At 39.6% G+C, this 17398-nt stretch overlaps 1 protein-coding gene across 7 annotated transcripts; it reads left to right on the plus strand.

The window, feature by feature from the left end:
• The first annotated feature begins 18 nt into the window (after positions 1-18).
• Positions 19-4880, plus strand: LOC136436578 (fucose-1-phosphate guanylyltransferase-like). Of its 7 annotated transcripts, none has more exons than XM_066430644.1 (5): positions 19-172; positions 1002-1136; positions 1563-1773; positions 2653-2784; positions 3059-4880. In XM_066430644.1, exons 1-5 carry the CDS (start codon positions 122-124, stop codon positions 4501-4503), a joined length of 1974 nt encoding a protein of 657 aa, XP_066286741.1. In that variant the 5' UTR covers positions 19-121; the 3' UTR covers positions 4504-4880. The 7 variants fall into 7 exon arrangements, with proteins under 7 accessions (XP_066286741.1, XP_066286744.1, XP_066286743.1 ...); XM_066430647.1 differs by having other exon boundaries at positions 56-172; positions 1063-1136; XM_066430646.1 differs by having other exon boundaries at positions 61-172; positions 836-1136.
• The last annotated feature ends 12518 nt before the right edge of the window (positions 4881-17398 follow it).

The following is a 17398-nucleotide window of genomic DNA, read 5'->3' on the forward strand; positions in this document are numbered from 1 at the left end:
CTAACGTATCTACCGATTGAACTCTGACCTTGAAACAGCAGAGAGCAGAAAGTCCCGTCTGAGGATCCGGAAAGACGAAGATTCTGACATTTCAACAGATTAATCCGATAATAACGTGCTGATGAAACCCACCAGGTCTGTACGTGAAGTTGATGAGAAGAAGCTGTGCGAGGTATTTACACTCCGGTAATCTTGCTGTTGTGTTTGAGAACTTTGGTCATCAGAGCTCCCAAACGTTACGAGGAGGCGTGATTACGATTCATTCAAAAGCTGTCTAAATTTCCTATAACGAACATAGCCAAGGTGTGATCTATATAATGTTTGAGTCGTAGCGTATACTTAGTCTTCAGCTACACTGATTAGCTACCTCAGATCTTTAATATTAGCTGTTGAGCGCAGGAATTACGATGGATCTTGAATATCCTTGCTTAGGGTTCAAAGGTCAGACACCAGCACTGTCTGTAATACTTCTAACGTTAACTTTTAAATTAATAGGCGTTAGGGACCAGAGTGTAGTTTTAACCTTCTCGCTGCTGACAGATGCTGTAACCAATACAGATTTAGTGCCGAAAGGCTACCTTTAAAATGTTGAATAGTTAAGCTGCTGTTTAAGTAGGTGCATAATCATTTCCAAATGGATTTCTCTCATAGGGGCATAACAGTGTATTAAAGTGAAATTAACAAGTGAATAAACATTTGCAGACAGATGTGGATCCATTGATAATTGATTTAAGAGAATACTGGCTTGTGAGGCAGGATAATCCTGAAGTGGCTTCCTTCCAAAACTACATTGTTTGTCCTGCCCCAATCCTGTCAAATTTCTGGTTTTCTTCAGGCAGGTAATTGCAGGCCCCTGCTGAAGAGTGATGATTAGATATGGCACATGAGAGAAGAAACAGACCGGAGAGGAAACATGATTACAGTGATCACATGATGACATACTGCACCTGTTTTACCTCATTTTGTAAAGTACATTCAGAGTCTGACAAGATTTCATTCAGAAGTGTAGCCAACATCAAGCAGAGACGTCGACAACATTGCAGTCCATGTGCTTTCTTCAAGTTCAACTGACATGGATGCCAACAAAGTCACTGGTGCTACCAAGGAGAGGCTACAGAGACTGGAACAGCTTCGAGGTAAGCTAACACTAGCTCACTAAGGATCACATCATTTTCCCAAGAGTCAGCCATCTTTTTGGATTCAACAATCTAACTACTAAACTGACCCAATGCCGCAGATTAGGTACTTCAAGATTGCCCAGTGATCGTTTCCAATTCCACAAACACACAAAACTAGTATGTTGTACATTTTGTTACATTTCCGTTTCCTTTCTGCATATTAGTTGCTTACACATGCATTGAAATAGCTAAATCATTCTAATATACAGTTTGAACATGATTTGTAGCACTCACATAGACCTGTGTTCTTGTCTTGCTCTCAAAAATATGATATACATGTAGTACTACTAGGGACAGATAGTACTGTACTACAATAATAAGGTTCAAGTCCGGACCTGGACCTGATCCTCTGGACCTGACCTGTAACTGAATTTTCTGTGCCAGTACCCACCCCTAGCCACGCCAAGATATGTTCTTTGCTCTACAGGCAAACCTGTTGGTTCTGTACCCTTCTGGGACGTGGTGGTCATCACAGCTCTCGACAGCCAGCAGAAGCAGGTGTATGAGCTGCAGATCACCAAGAAGCTGCAAGGTGGTGAACTCCCCCTTGGGGTGAAGTACCTGGTGTTTGCTGATCCTTCGGGAGCCAAGATCGGTTTGTGTCTATACCAACTGCTATCTTTCTCATTTATTTATTTTATGATTTATTTATTTTTTGCTTCAGGCTCAAAGGCTCATACGTACATGTACATATACACATCTAAAAACAACAACGATAACGCCTACAGTACATGTATCTCCAATGCAATAAACTGCTTTAAAAAACGCACTATGAGCTAGCCTCTCGCGGCCTACATACAAGGTGGCAATATTGACGCCAAAACCGACTGGAAAAGAAGGCTTCTGATTGCAGCAGAAGTCTGGTGATGTCTTTCCCAGACGCCAGGAGGCGAGCCGCAAACAAATGCATCGATGCAATGTCATTTATGGGGAGAGGAGAGTTAAGTGAAATTGGAAAGAGAAAATTTGTTAAGTAGCCTTTGAATGTTTGGTATGATCCTCTGATACCCATTCCCTTGATTTACTTGCAGTTCTACCTCTAACTGCTAGAGGCACTTTTAACACGTAATGTAGTACTGAAAATGTTGAATCAACAGGTTGGACATCTTTCTGCTGTTTCAGGAAAAATAAAATTGGGAGCAAGAAAAAGGAAAAATGTAGATCTCAACCATTTCAACTTATGGAGGTTTATGAAACAGAAAAACATGGATGTTCACTATTTAATCTTTATTTGAAGAAATGTGTTAGTCCAATTTTAGACATGGACTTAGATACAGTAGATAGGTTTTAAATTCTGGTCTGATGGTTCAAGACATTTGCTTCTTTAGTTGACTCATCAATTGTCTGTTCTAAAAATAAGGAAGTAAATAAAACTTGTTTTTCTCACAGGCCGATATGGTATCCACTTTCTAGCTTTATTTAATGGATGGTGTATGTTATTTTTATCAAGTAGTGCTCTACTCCCACTGTGCAGGATGCGGTGGTTCCACCCTGGAGGTCCTCTATCAGCTCAGGCAGCAGTATGGCAAGGAGCTGGACAACTGGAAGGTCCTACTGATCCATGCAGGGGGGTACAGTCAGCGGTTACCAAGTGCCAGTGTCTTAGGTATGAGAGATTTGGTGCATCATTTATGTATGAACCCGATCTATGAGGCCATACAACATGGAATAACTAGGATAAGGGTTATCACTGATCAAAGTCTAGTTGAAAATAATCAATAACTGTGTCATTGAAATGAAATGTTACTGTGAATTTATTTACCTTTGTGGTGGTTTTATTCAGCTGTTTGAGTTTTTCAGTGTTTCACAGTGTGAAAACTGCAAAAAGGAAACCACCAAAAAGGTTCCAAGATTTACAGTACATTCTATTCCCCTTGTAGGCAAAGTCTTCATGGCCACCCCCATAGGCAGCCCTATGTGGCAGATGCTGGAGCTGAAGCTGGCCTTGTACATGGACTTCCCACAACGCATGAAGCCCGGCGTCTTCCTCTGCTCCTCCGACACTGTGGAGACGTTTGAGTGTCCGCCACATGCAAACTGGTCCTTCAGTCAGGATGGTTTCACTGCTCTGGCCCACCCCTCCCCTGTAAGTATTGGTACAGGCCATGGTGTCTTCATTCTGGACCAATCAGATAAGGTAGATGGGGTTACCATTGATAGTGTTGAGATGAGGGAGTGTGTACAGTTCATCCATAAACCTACTGTAGAAGAGATGCGTGCTAAAGGTGCCATCCTACCACAAGAAGCTTCAAAATTATTCCTACAACATACAAACAACACAGAGCCCATTGTGTACACAGACAGTGCTTTCTACTTCGACCACCAAACTGGGAACAAACTGCTAGACTTCTACAAAAAGAACAAACCGCTGAATTGCGAGCTGGAGGCCTATGGGGACTTCCTCAGGCCTCTCGGGCCCAATGCCACAGATGAGTACGTCAACATTGCTGCAAATGTTTGTGAGGCTACTGCAGAGCTGGCACCCACAAAGACAAAACTGTTTGAACTGCTTAAGGGGTTGCCATTACATGTTGTGCTCCTTAACAATTCACGGTTCTACCACCTTGGTACCACTGCAGAATACCTGGACCATCTCTGCTGTAACACAGCATTCCAGTCAGAACTGGGACTGTCTCCCAAAGTCCTCACTGCCATTTTAGACAAGGAAAACAAGGCATCAGAAGCATTAGATAAACTGTCCAAACTGTCACAAGATTGTGATGAAGTCTGCTTGATGCACAGTGTTGTTTCATCAGATGCCACAATTGGTAGAAGGTCAGTTGTTGAGTACAGTGACGTCGGCCCAAATGTGAATGTTGGAGCCAGCTGCATCATCAGCAATTGTGTTTTGGAGGCAAACACCACTGCAAGTTGTGTGGTATCAGACTATAGCTTCATGCACACTGTAACTGTGGTAGAGAGAGAGACGAAAGTTCTGAGATATGTAACTATCATTTTTGACATTAGAGATGACATGAAGAAGACTGTAGCTCCAAAAGATGCTGGGAAACTCAGGTACTATGGGATGTCAGTTGATGACGTCGCGAAGTGTCTTCAAAAACCAACACCCCAGCAACTGTTTCCTAGCAATGCCCAATCATGCAGCATTTGGAATGCCAAGTTGTTCCCACTGTCAGATGACATGGCAAGTTCAGCATCTGTTGCCATGGAGATGGTGAGAGCATTGCATGCTGGGAAGGAGTTCCCTGGGGGTGATGACATCACCAGGGTGTCCATGGCTGATGTGATGAAAGTGAGGAATACAGCAGGAATGCTGCAGTTCAGAGATGGGCTCCTTGAAAAAATCAGCGCTGCCTTAAATTAGTTCACTACTGGTAAATTCTCCGAAAGCTAGGGACTAACTTTGGTAGAAATACCAAGTAAGATGACGGAAAACTTAGAGGTGGGTAATTGGTCCAGGATTATCCAATCACAAACTGCTTGCCATTGTGTTTCTCTACACAGCTCATTGTTGTATATGGTACTTGTTTTTGTATTGGTCTTTCCTCACACTAAGTCACAGACTTACTGGCTATTGGAAAAGCATATAGGTGAAATATGTATTAATCATAACGTGCAATAGATGATAAGATAAAAGCATCATTCTATTAAAGTAATCACTGCTCTGAAGAACAGTTGTAGGAATGGGTGTGGGGCAAACATTTTTAATAAATATCCATGTTTCAATGGAGTCTAAGGATACATTTAGAAAACTTTGTTGTTGTTTTTCTTATCCACCAGTACAAACGTGTGTCCACGAAGGTCATCTCTCTCCAGTCTCCACTAACAAGTTCGTTGGCATCGTGATCAGATTACTGTAAATCCAGAAATGTTCCCAGTGGTTTTATGTTCGCGATTTTCGTGGTGACCGTTTCACCACAAACTTAGAACCACTGTGAACATTCTTGTCCAATACTGTAGCGGCATGTTACTATAGTGCTGCCCCGAACATTAAACCACCGGGAACACTCCATTTTCTCCTTAGCACGAAATTAAAACCATGCGAACTTAAAATGCATTTACAGTACTTCCACTTGGCACAAGTCATGTGGAATAATTGTTGTGCTTCAGTCATAACAATAAGCTGAGCAGACCTGTTCCAGGATTGATTAATGATCGTGTCCATTGTGTGTGATGGGAATTAGCCGGTGAAAAGTTTCTTTGATCTTATTGTGCCTAACCTGTGCCGCAGTTAGTGACATTTTGGAAATATTTGCTTCTACCAACAAATCAGGAGACCAAAACACGAGCTTCTGCTTTCTTACATTTTGTATGGTTGTATTTGTGGCAAATTCAAAGACGCTGTGACCTCTTGATTTTCACAAACTGAAATGTGCCGATGGATTGTGACTGAAAGTTTCTGTACCCACTCTATGTTAGCCATTAGTGCTGCCTGCAAGGTATCCTTCAGAATACAGAACAAAACAAAATAGAGGTCAGACAGTATCATAAATCACAAGTTTGTTGACAGCTTAACTACATGACATTTGACCCTGATTGGAACAAAGAAAACCTGCACACCTGTAGCCTGTAACCTTTATTGCAACACTCTAAGTTGAGCCATGACCAAAACAACTACTTTTAGTAGCTTTGATCTCCGTAATTCCAGTAATTATAGGATTTGTGACCTGGCTGACAGATGGTATCAACAACAATACCTCAAACCTCCTTGCTCAAACCTTGACTTTTATATGATGATTTGACCGATATTATGACCTTGTAGATACAGACCTGAATGTTAGCCAAGGCTGTTTTTTTATGTGTAGGTATCTTATTGTTAACTGAAATTGTCTTGGCCTTTTTACTATTCTCGCAAGTTATAGTCAAGTCAAGTTTATTGCACAACAATTGCATCAGGTACAATGTATGGCAAATAACATGGAATAACCATAGCCTTACAGCTTCTTAGTGCACAGTTTGAATTTGTTCAGTTTCCACAAGCTGCACTTTTGTAACGTAACTACTGCAGACAAAAGTTGAAACATCCAACTTTGATATTCATTGATCAAATCTCTTTTGTGCCTTGTGATTTCTTAGTTTTTGCTGCTGCTACCACAGAGCAAGTTTGTACACTCTAAAACTGACAGGCTTGAAAAACTAGGCAGCACAGTTTGTCCTATACTGTACATATAGGCTATAGCAATTACATGATTGTGATCTGCAGTTCTAAAGGAAATTGCCAGGAGACTCAGGCTAAGATCACTTCTTGCTTCAGCTTCAGAAAACAAAAATTGTAACAATCCATCCATAAACCAACATGTTCATGATGAACACATATCAACCTCCTGTACTCCACAGTAATACAACCACTGATTTTACAATGGTAGGTCTCACATTTATTTGTAAACCAATACTAAGCAAAGATTTTATCCAGTTGTTTGAGTAATTATTTTTGGCATTTGCTGTATGTTGTTGAGAAGTTTTAAGAAATGGGCTTCAAAGTTGTAACACTAAGTAGGTAGTCAAATTCTTTCTTTGATATTCAAACTATCCATGGTGATTCAAGGTTTGAAACTCTTGCCAGTTTTAGGAAGGTTTGATACAATCTTGCGATCCCCGCTCTGAAGGTAAATTTTTGCACGGCATAACATCATGGCCATGCGTTTATCATGTGAATGCCATGTGCCGCTCATGTTGGTGAAATTCACTGCACAACACTGTTTTCTTTCATCACGTCAAGCAAGTGGAGGGACAAACATAGTGACTTTACTATCATTTGTCTGTAGACTACTTTGGACAGTTACTGTGCATTTTTTTCTGGTCTATGCACTTCAAGCATAGCGCTAAAAGGGAAAAGACTGAAGTGGATGATAATGGGTAACGCTAGTACAATTCTTCATCATAGACCTCAGTACAAATACATGCTCGCACGGCGTTAAATAGGCGGAGAAAAACAGACTATGCATTTGTCTTTTTAGAAGAGATGATATTTCTTCCAATGGGTTAAACATTTGGCTCTGTCCGCGCGGTTGTCAGATAAATGCGTTTTGAATAAATTGGACGATAATTGGTCATGTTACGTTAGGTCTGTTTTACACGTAATTGGCACTTCTTAGAGTGGAAAAATGGCATTTCAGATCTTGCTGATAAGATAGAGATCAAACTTTCAAAGCCACTGTGTGGTAGTCAAGCATTTATATGTGTCTCATACCTTCAAAATTATTACATGGTATGATTTTGCTTGAAATCATATTGTAGCCATAGTAACATGCAATTCTAAAAGGTTAAAGGTGTAAAAAAACAACTTCAATGTGCAATACGAGTTGCCTATCAAGGACAGATTTCCTGGAATCGTTTTTGACATCATAATGAACTCTTTCACTCCATAGGGTTTTGTATAGCCTTAGGCGTTGAAAATTAGATGCAAGCGAAAAAAGGGGCCAACTCCAAACTGAAGCAAAGCGTAGCACTTTTTCACTAGCTAGAAACGCAGGTGTAGTGATGACATTTTTGACAAAGATGACAATATTTATGTTATACAGATAACATCATGCTGCTAGTTACAGTACACAACTTTGATGCTATCATGTGAGTGTATAGAGAGTATGTGATTGTTCGTTGTGAATGAGTTGCACAAGTAAGGAATACCAAAGTTATTTTCTTTTATATTGTGCAAATTCTATCCATGATTTTTATAAAAGTTGGTATCATGCCGTTTTGATGTAAACTTTAAGGTGAAATGACGTGGATTTAACCTGTCATTGACAATGACGGCAAACAAGCCCAAGCACAATTGTCTAGGTCCTCCATAATTATAGTAGAATTACTGGGGCCTTTACCATCCCCTCTGGCAGAGCATATTCAATGACTCAAACTGTCTTCTGTTCTCACCCTGCAGCTTTTTATGTTTATGGGAACAGGAATGTTGCCTGCCCAGCTATGTGTGGCATAGAAACAGATAATTTGCTGTCGCTTTTCTGATTACTACAAGTTTAGAAATAGGCAAGCCACTTTTTTTTCTCACTTTTTTGCATTGTTTTGTTTTGTTGAGCACTCCACCACCGGCCACACTTAGCCGTGCACCTCACCCTGGACACGATGCCCCATAGTGGGTTTTGCCCAGTATACTTAAGAAGAAGAAGAAGATGTAGCCCCTGTAAGTTTTTTATCATTCTTTGTACAATATGCTTCATGGTCAACCCAATTTTCAGTTATAATATACAGACATATTTCCCAACACCCCCTGTTCAATCCTTCTCATTTTTGAAGTGCTAAAATGTTCTAAGATAGCCATGAATTCAGATTTTTACCTTTGACCAAAATTTCTTTAATTGCAGAGGTTTGCCTTTTCTTATCACATGAACAAATTTCACGCAACCTTGTTTGCAGTGCAGTAAGATGTCTCAAGCTGATTAAGAACGAATTGATATGACCTTCCGACACCACAGCATAAACCTATAATACTAATACAAACTAGTAAGATGATGCAATACCTAATGGTCATGACGCTGGATTGTATAATTATAGCAGCTTGCCATGATCGGTATATGGATTTTCATGATTGCCTAAGATTTTATGCAGGTTCTGTGGAAAACTTGATACAGATGTACATTTTTTTAACCATGGCCCAGTCTGTCCAATTTTTTTTTTTTTTTTTCAACCTTTATTTAACCTTGAAAGTATGTACAACATACACTCTTCGGCCGAGGCCGTTTTTCAAGAGTTCAAGGGAGGAGGTCAGGGGTCCTTTCAACGTACCATCGTATAATAGAAACATAAATTGTTATACAAAAATAACGTAACAATCAGTATTCCATAATCATATTCGGTATATAAAGATAAGTCGACTATATAACATCATTTCCCTATTCGGTAATAATACTCAGTTCGTAGTTACTCGACGCAACATATTCTTAAATGTTGCAACTGAAGGCGCCGTTCTCAAGTTTGGTGTCAGACTGTTCCATAGAGTTGTACCTGAGTAGGAGATAGATCTTCTATATACTTCTCTACGGACCATTGGTACATGCAGTAGGTTAGACTCGCTTTGTCGTGTTGTTCTAGTTGCCCTATCTCTACAGTACGTGAACATATGTCTCATGTAGGCTGGTAACAGGTTATTAAGAGCCTTATATGTCAGTAAAGCCTTCTGGTGCCTGTATATAGATTTGATGTTCTTCCAGCCCAGTCGTGTCAGTACTTCAGCTGATGGTGTTCTGTACGGAGACCGTTCATTATGGAACACTGAAGTCTAGTGTGACAACAGCTCACAACTGAAAAATTGTACAAAATGTTTTTACCATTATGAAACATGTGATATTCTTTATACTTCATGCGTTTCAGGAGAATGAAATGGTTTTGACCTGACAGAAGACCTATCTATCACCTTCAGATCTGAGACATCCTCCATATGTAGAAGACAATGATTAGTCAGGATGCTTCTCATTAGACAACAACTGTCTTCCTACCATATGCAGACCAGATATAGCTGCCCCTGTTACTATATTGGTCCAAGTCAACATGTTTGCCGACTATTTTTGTCGGTGTGAAATGAATTATTGACCTCTAGAGGGACACATAAAACCGGCTGATAATGTGACGTGCTTGTGTCGCCAGAACGCAGGCTCCAGACAGCGTCTCCATATATCGCAATGTTATTGACCTTGGACTAGTCTATAAATACAGGCTATCATCATACGTGTATGCTGGTCATCTGTCTCCATAGACCCATGTTGTGTACTATTTTGGAATGGGTTTTCTAGCCGCTGTGACCCGGAGGGCATCGCTAGCCATTACTCCCATCTACACACTCTCCGTGGATGAGACATGTGGCTATTCCTGACCGCGCTGGCCTGTTATAGTAACAGTAATAGTTTGGGATGAAATTCCTCCCCCAAATTAGTAGGGCCCTTGGCCATGTCCAACTGCTGGGGTTAACCAAAAGCATGGACCTGTGCATGGTTAGAATTTAGGAATACATGAACTTTAACACGTCCTTTAACGAGGCAGGCTTGTCTGCTTGGCAGGACAGACGCCACGGCAGGAGCTATCTTGGACATTTCAAGAATTGACAACACTCATGCTGTATTCCAGTTTAGGCTCTGACTAAGACTTCTTAGTATCTATGAGGACCAGGAAGTGTGCAAGATTCCGCAGACACCAGACAACTGTTGGAAACTTATTGAGCAAGGGAATCTGTCACAAAATATTACATACAATGTGCATAGGAAGTACAGAAGACAGTAACATGAAACTTTATTGACATGACAAAATACAGAGACTTTTGTTAGCCTCCATAGCAGAATTTTGGAAGGTCAACTACAGTAACAGAATAATGAAAATTTCATGCAACTACAAAATCATTTCTCCAAAGGATCGATTGCGATTTAAGACACTCCTATGGTTTACAACAGTTTTTGGTAGCAATACACTCTCCGTGTGATCAATTTTTATTGCTTTATGTGCATACTATGTACTTAAACATTGTTGACTTACCCCAAATTTTTTTGCGATAACTTAATGTGTGTTAAATGGTAACAAAACAGTCACTTTTCATCACAACAAGGACAATAGACGACCTTCATGAACAGAATGATAGATGACCTTCATGTTAGAACCTACTGAAAATGTGTTCCACCTACGAAAATGAAGACATCTTAATTGCCCATCTCGGAAACTCTTACAACTTGTCTGCCCATAATCACGTCCAGTAGTGAAGTGTGAGAGGAAGGGGAAAGAGACGACTTCCTCCTGTCCTTGAGTTGGTCTTCATGTGTTACCTGTGCCAACATGAGGTGTTAAACAATAGGTAATGGCACACATCCTGTGCACAGGGAACTGTGCCAGACAGCACCCTGCTGTGTGTGATACCCCCATCTCCTACATGTCCTACACACAACTTCTAACAGGTGTTTCTGTGTGCACAAATGATAACTTGATGCTAACCCCAGAGTAGTCAGCAAACAAATGTTATTTTGATAACCATCGTGAGTTGTTGCTGAAAAGGCAGCTACTGGTACTATATTTGGACTGTGGTGCTATATTTGGTTTTGAAAACATTTGTGGCAAACATGTTACTCTTGATATGTTCAAATACACTAATCATTTAGACAGTTTTTGCAAACTATGCATGTAAATATAACGTTACAGTTATTCATATCAACTGCCCTCTTTTGACAAATCCTGGATTTTGCATTGCTTCTTCACAAAACTGTATCAGTACATTTGTATTCATTTGTCAAAGTAGAGTCAATATTGTGAAGGTGATATCTGTTGGTTTAACACTTTTTGACATTATTTCAGTGTTGGATAATATGAGACAGTATGCACACTAGACTGACATGTAATATATGCAGTCAAACCTACACTGCTCTTTAAAATGCATCAGCTAGCTGTTGCAGTAATGATTTACGCAAGCATCATTCCCGTTGTTAAAAAGTTTGGTTCTAGACCTTTACATTATGCAAACCCTTTATTTGTCGGCTGTTACAGTACCTGATACAACACAGACCCATGTATTATGACTGGGACGTCATGCCATAAAAGGCCAGGCTACAGGACCTTAACAACCATGAGGCAACTTTAATAGACCACACAGGCTTCATTTAATGATAGCCTCGTCCACACACAGATGTCATCCCTAAAATTTAGAATGCGTATAACGTTGTGGCCTGACTAGGTTCTGACAATGTCATGGTCAAAAACGATTTGCTAGAAATTGGAGACTATCTGGTTATAGACATGATCTTTGTCCAAAGACGAAAGGGGAATTTTGTTAAATGTGGAAACAAGGCTAAAGATTAAGATGTAGTTCTGCAGGACTGGTCCATTTTAATTTGTACTTCCACATGTCTCTTGTATTCCCACCTGCTGTTTGATATCAAGCTAGGATGCTAAGGTTTTTTTCTCATGTGAAAAAAACTAGATGTAACCTCCATTAACATTAATCCGCCAGGTTATATAATGTGCCACTTTGAAAAACAATGCGTTTGAGATATCTCTAGTGCAGTACCCCCCATGTATGCACAGTTTAGATATACAGGAGTGCATTATACAGAGGGACGTTGGGCTGGAGATCTGTTTGGACGTATCTTTTCAGGGTGGCGGAATTATGTACCCTTGCGGAATTATGTTAGTAGATGTTAGCTGTTAGATGGTGATTTTTTCCTTATTAACCTATTAACACTGGTTATAGGTGGTCGTCTGTAAAATTAGCCTTAACCAGTTTATTTCACACCTCGGACCCTCAAGAGATTTTATCCTGTGATAAGTTGAAACTGGAAAAGCTCAAGGAGACTCAGAGTAACGATCTATCTTTCTGCCAAAGCATCCTAGTAGACAACCAGTTTGCTCAATGCAATGGGGCAACTCTCATTGTATTTTCTCTCAAAAACAAGTAGTTTTTTGGATTGGCCTAACCGCCATCAGTCCATCCTGGATGCAGATAATAAGTAAGTAATAGGTCGTGGGAACGCCAAATTGTTGGCAGGCTAACATGTCTGGATTAGCTGAATTTTATATGGCTCCAGAAAAAAGAATGCTTGTGAAAATTCTTGATTGCAGATCTGGATCCAGATTAAGTTGTACTTAACCCCTTCTTCCCTGGTTCAAGTGAAACAAGACTGGTTAAAATGTAACCGCAGCGGAAAGATCACTTTGATGGAAAACATCAATCTGACAACGTTAGACTTAGTCAGAAAACATCTGCACATTAACTTTACTGTCAGAGACTAGAAGGTTCTTTGGAAGTTTGCCCATCTGCCAATTGTGGCATCAACATCTCAGTCAGTCTGCAGAAATGTGCGTGGGAGTCTAACTTGCATCTCTTTCCTCCTCAGCAACTAAAACACATTTGGTATTTGGAAAATGGCCATGTACATGTCTTCAATATCGGAATGTTACAAATGACTGGTAGTAAAACAGTGTTATGAGTAATATAGTGGCACGCTGTCTGGCTATTGAAATTGTCTGAACTCGTATTTCGTATATGCATCCCCCATTCCCCCTATTCTTTATAGATTGAACCTCAAAAACCCAACACCCAAGAAGTGGAAAACTTACTAATTAAAAACAACATATAGTAGTAGCTTTGAATCTTAAATCTAAACTGAAGAGATTCCAAAAGGTCTTCCTTTTTGAAAGGATTTTTGTTTTAATGTCTTTTGGATCTAACAAAGAAAATTCTTCAAAATCACTTTTTGGAGGAGCTTTTCAGTGTGGCTTGAACTTGTTGTGAAGAGAACTAAGATTTCCTTCAGACCATGAAAGGTAGTGGCTCCTCTGTTGGAGCCAGAGACTAAAAGAGAGCATCTAATGCTGATGGATTTTGTCATACAATTCAAATCTTACATGGCTGATAAAAATCACAAACTAAGGCAGAAGGATTTCATATTTTTTGTACCAACCTAATCAATGTAGCTTCGTTCAGCTTTTGTTCACTCGAACTGTTTTTACCCTGGGGAAGGGAAAGTTGCCACTAATTATAAGACAAGATGAAGAAGGATGGGTCTGTACTATACTGAATTTTAAAGAATTTTGACAAACCTGATTCACATCGAAAAGCTAACGTCCAGGAAGGGAACATCCTAATTGTGGGCATGTTGTCATCATCCAAACTTAAGAATTATTACAGGTAAGTATTAGTGAGTAATAACATGATTGTTGTCCCCGATAATAAAGAAAGTTTCTTCCCAGCTTATCATGTTTCAAACTGTCCTTTCAATGGAAGGGTACCTTTTTGTCTTGCAAACAAGCATATCATCATGATGTCACATAATGGGACACACACAATAATTATCTCTCCCTTTTCACAATAGCTCGAAGGCACAAGACTTAATTACATGAAAATCTTTTGTTGATATTTTTAGGAGAGTCAGAAAAACAAGTTGTTACCTCGGTCAAAGGGTACACCTGTGACAAAAGAACAATGAACACTGAACGTCTGACAACTTGTTGCACAAGGTCAGTCTGGATGGTAACCCCAAAGGGTCACGGCTGATGGCCAAATAGACCATACTCACCATTGAAAAATATTCTAGTACGAGATGGTCATGTTAAGTTTTGTATACTGACAGAAAATGGTGTAACGTTATAGTTGTGACGTGTGACAGAGAAAAACAATGCCGCTGAGACACAAAGTACATTATCTTATTCCTCGAGATCACAACATATTTCTGTTATGTTCAGGTGAGCACCAAAGTTTTATTAACTATTTAGTAAACTGCACAAGCTCTTGGGATTTTGAGTGACTTAAACTTGAATCCAGACGTTGATAAATCTTGTCAAACATGTCTTAAAGGGTTGAAAGGTTCAGGATAAGATTAGATTTGAAGAAGTCTCTCTGTTTCAAATTACAACAGAGAAAGGAGTTTTATTCCTGTTTATAATTCTTTCTGACACGGCATGGCTCCAAGTGTCTGTCCTTCCGTCCCAGGATGACACTTGCTGCTTGGAAAGGAAAAGATTCAGCCATTCCTTCCCCCTTCGACAGATAAAAATTAAAACTTCACTACATTTTCATCAGGTCATTAATTGCAACCAAGCCATCCACCAAACTAAGGAGAAGCCATTTGAAATGTGCTCATTAAAAGATCTGCAATAGCTTTTTAGGAGATTAAGAAGTTCAAAAAAGATGACTTGCACCTTCAGCACTTGAATGTAGAGATTTGTTCTGTCAAACTGAGAGGACGGACAAAAATCTACAGCTGTAAAGAGCCCTTTATTTATATATTGTTCAATCCAATTACTGTTTTCACGTTTTCAATTTCACGAATGTCAGAACACAAATTTCACATACAAGTTGTGCATTTTGTATATGAAGAAACACAAGCAAATAAGTCTGAAATTCTTGCATCATAGAACAAATCTTTCTTGCGACTTTGAATATTTGCTCCATTCAGCAAGCCCAAACCACCTGTGAATACCTGTGATGTTCAACTGACAGGCTTGTTTTGGCAGGTAGTTCATCATATAGGTGACATACACTTCTCACAGTTATCTCAAAAGTCATCTGACCTTTAGCAGGGATCTAGTCTTTGTATTTTTCAAAGGCTATATACCACCTGCTGATCCAACTGTTTATAACTACAATGCAGCTTCTAGTGCTTTCTGCTGCATCTGATAGCAGAACTTATATTGAAGTTATAAGTTACTAGTAAGTTGGATGATTACAGTAAAGACCTATTTGGCTTCTTGAAACAAAGATGCGAAAGAACAATCTCCTCACCACATAGGAAGGTCAAGACTATCGTGGTTATATCGATCTGAAGAACAACTTATTCCAGCTCAAAGTCACCCGTAAAACAAATTTTTGTTATGATGAAGAAACATAATATCTCTTGTGTTACATTATAATGTCTCTTGTGTTACATTATGTATGTCTTATGAGAAATTTGACAATGCCAAGGTTTGTATTTGCTGACAGCCACAAAACCAGCAGACTGGACAGGAGACCCATATTATGTCAGTATCCTACAAAAGAATTGGATTATATAATACTATTGTGATTTTACTTAGACCAAATACCTCTGCAAGTACAGCATTGCAAGCTTTATCTTAACCACTATGTTCTTGGAAAACAGACATGAAAATAAGACAGAGCTTTACATTCACAGTCACCCAAAAAACTTAATGTGTGAGTGGGCATTGAGAACAAACAGCCTCCTACAATAAGGATTTCACTAATTGCAGAGTACTGGATGCACATAAAATACCCGTGGATTACATTCTTTGGGACATGTTGCCCCATTACCAAATTACAGTATGGGGATTTCTGATGGCTCCGCTAGAGATTAAGCTCGGAGGTATGTTTTGGACCACTCTGAAAGCTATAAGATTCTACCAAATCATATGTTATTTTCTGGTACCATATATCTTTTTCTTATTTATGAGAGGATGAAAAAAAAAAGAAGTGTCACCACTGCTGCTTGGAGATTACCATATTCTACAAGTCCCTTCCCTGAAATAATTGGATTGCTGAAAGTCATGTGTTGCTGGGGAACCTGTGTTTAATAGGCTGGCATATGAGTCAGACCTGGTGATCTTTACCTCTATGGAGCACCCAAGATGAGGACCAGGCTGTGTGGCCTGTCCCCCCACCCACACTTCCTCTCACTGACCTGCCTTCAAAGCCTGCCGACAAGATAGACAATCCGACAGTAAAGATGCCAACCGTTGTACCCCCACGAGATAATATTTGTCTATCAAATATGTACCAGTTAGCCCACAAAAACTCTGCAATTTGACAAAGATAAGCAGAACAACAGAGACCAAATTCCATTTCCACCATTTTCATATACGACGTCATATACTGTTTGATTGAGACATGCCCAGCTAATTCAATTATCTTCAAGTATGACTTTCAGCATCATAATTACCAAGTGTCGTGTATATGTAGAAGCAGCAATTTAGCATACAGCCTTTCACCACACCAGCTGTGGCTGAACATGTTAGACTTCAGCAACTAGTAGTATATAGTAGTACCCAGTATACTCTAGCCATATATTCCAAGGATGAGTGGTGTTTTTATTTCCAGGCTTCTCTGTCTCTATTATAGCCCAGTAGTAACATCATTAGTCATTAGATATGAGGTATGGTTGCTGCTCCAACAGTGTGGAGTCTAAACAAGATATCTTGGACATGTCCCAAGTATCTCAGGGATCCTTTTTAGTTCTTATGTTTCTCAAGGGCTATACATTAAAACAGTGGACTACTATACATTATGGTTATGTTGATATTGCATAGGAAATATTATGTACTTGTCACTTGTGACACGGTACACATTTAGCTTAGAATGTTGTCTTGCCACACTGGGTTAAATATGCCGACAAAAGAATCAATGGAATTAGGGTGAGCGATATTTTTTTAATTGTTTCAAGATTTCTTGCTATGAGACAGAATAGCCAGACTTAGTATCTTACACAAGGATGTATATATTGACTAAAGTAGCAACAAGCTGTAATAATAGTGAGGATGATGAGTCTGTATAGAGCATTCACCTCTCAGTTTATCTTTCCAATCTTCCCTGTGTTGGTTTAGGCATTAAATAAATGTGACATCACCCAGGCCCTTAATGGGGCAAAGTGTAATCCCCATGTTTTTTTCTGGACTCCAAAGCCCCACTGCAAAAATTTCATTTCTATCTTGTGAAAAATTGATAAGGTGGCACGGTGCCTAATGCACTTTTTGTGATGAGTCTTCGGTTGAGTGCCCATCGTCAACAGAACAAGCTGTAAAGGGGCAGCAGAGGGAACAATGTAATGATGAGGTTTTCCTCTCACACA

This window comes from Branchiostoma lanceolatum, chromosome 6 (assembly GCF_035083965.1).
Source record: "Branchiostoma lanceolatum isolate klBraLanc5 chromosome 6, klBraLanc5.hap2, whole genome shotgun sequence".
Taxonomy (NCBI): Eukaryota; Metazoa; Chordata; class Leptocardii; order Amphioxiformes; family Branchiostomatidae; genus Branchiostoma; species Branchiostoma lanceolatum.

Excerpts from the sequence above, each read along its gene's own strand:
- LOC136436578 (XM_066430644.1), top strand. The coding sequence starts at position 122 with ATGAAACCCACCAGGTCTGTACGTGAAGTTGATGAGAAGAAGCTGTGC. Across the intron at positions 173-1,001 it reads ATGAGAAGAAGCTGTGCGAG|AAGTGTAGCCAACATCAAGC; the intron begins GTATTTACACTC and ends GATTTCATTCAG. Across the intron at positions 1,137-1,562 it reads GAGACTGGAACAGCTTCGAG|TACCCACCCCTAGCCACGCC; the intron begins GTAAGCTAACAC and ends TTTCTGTGCCAG.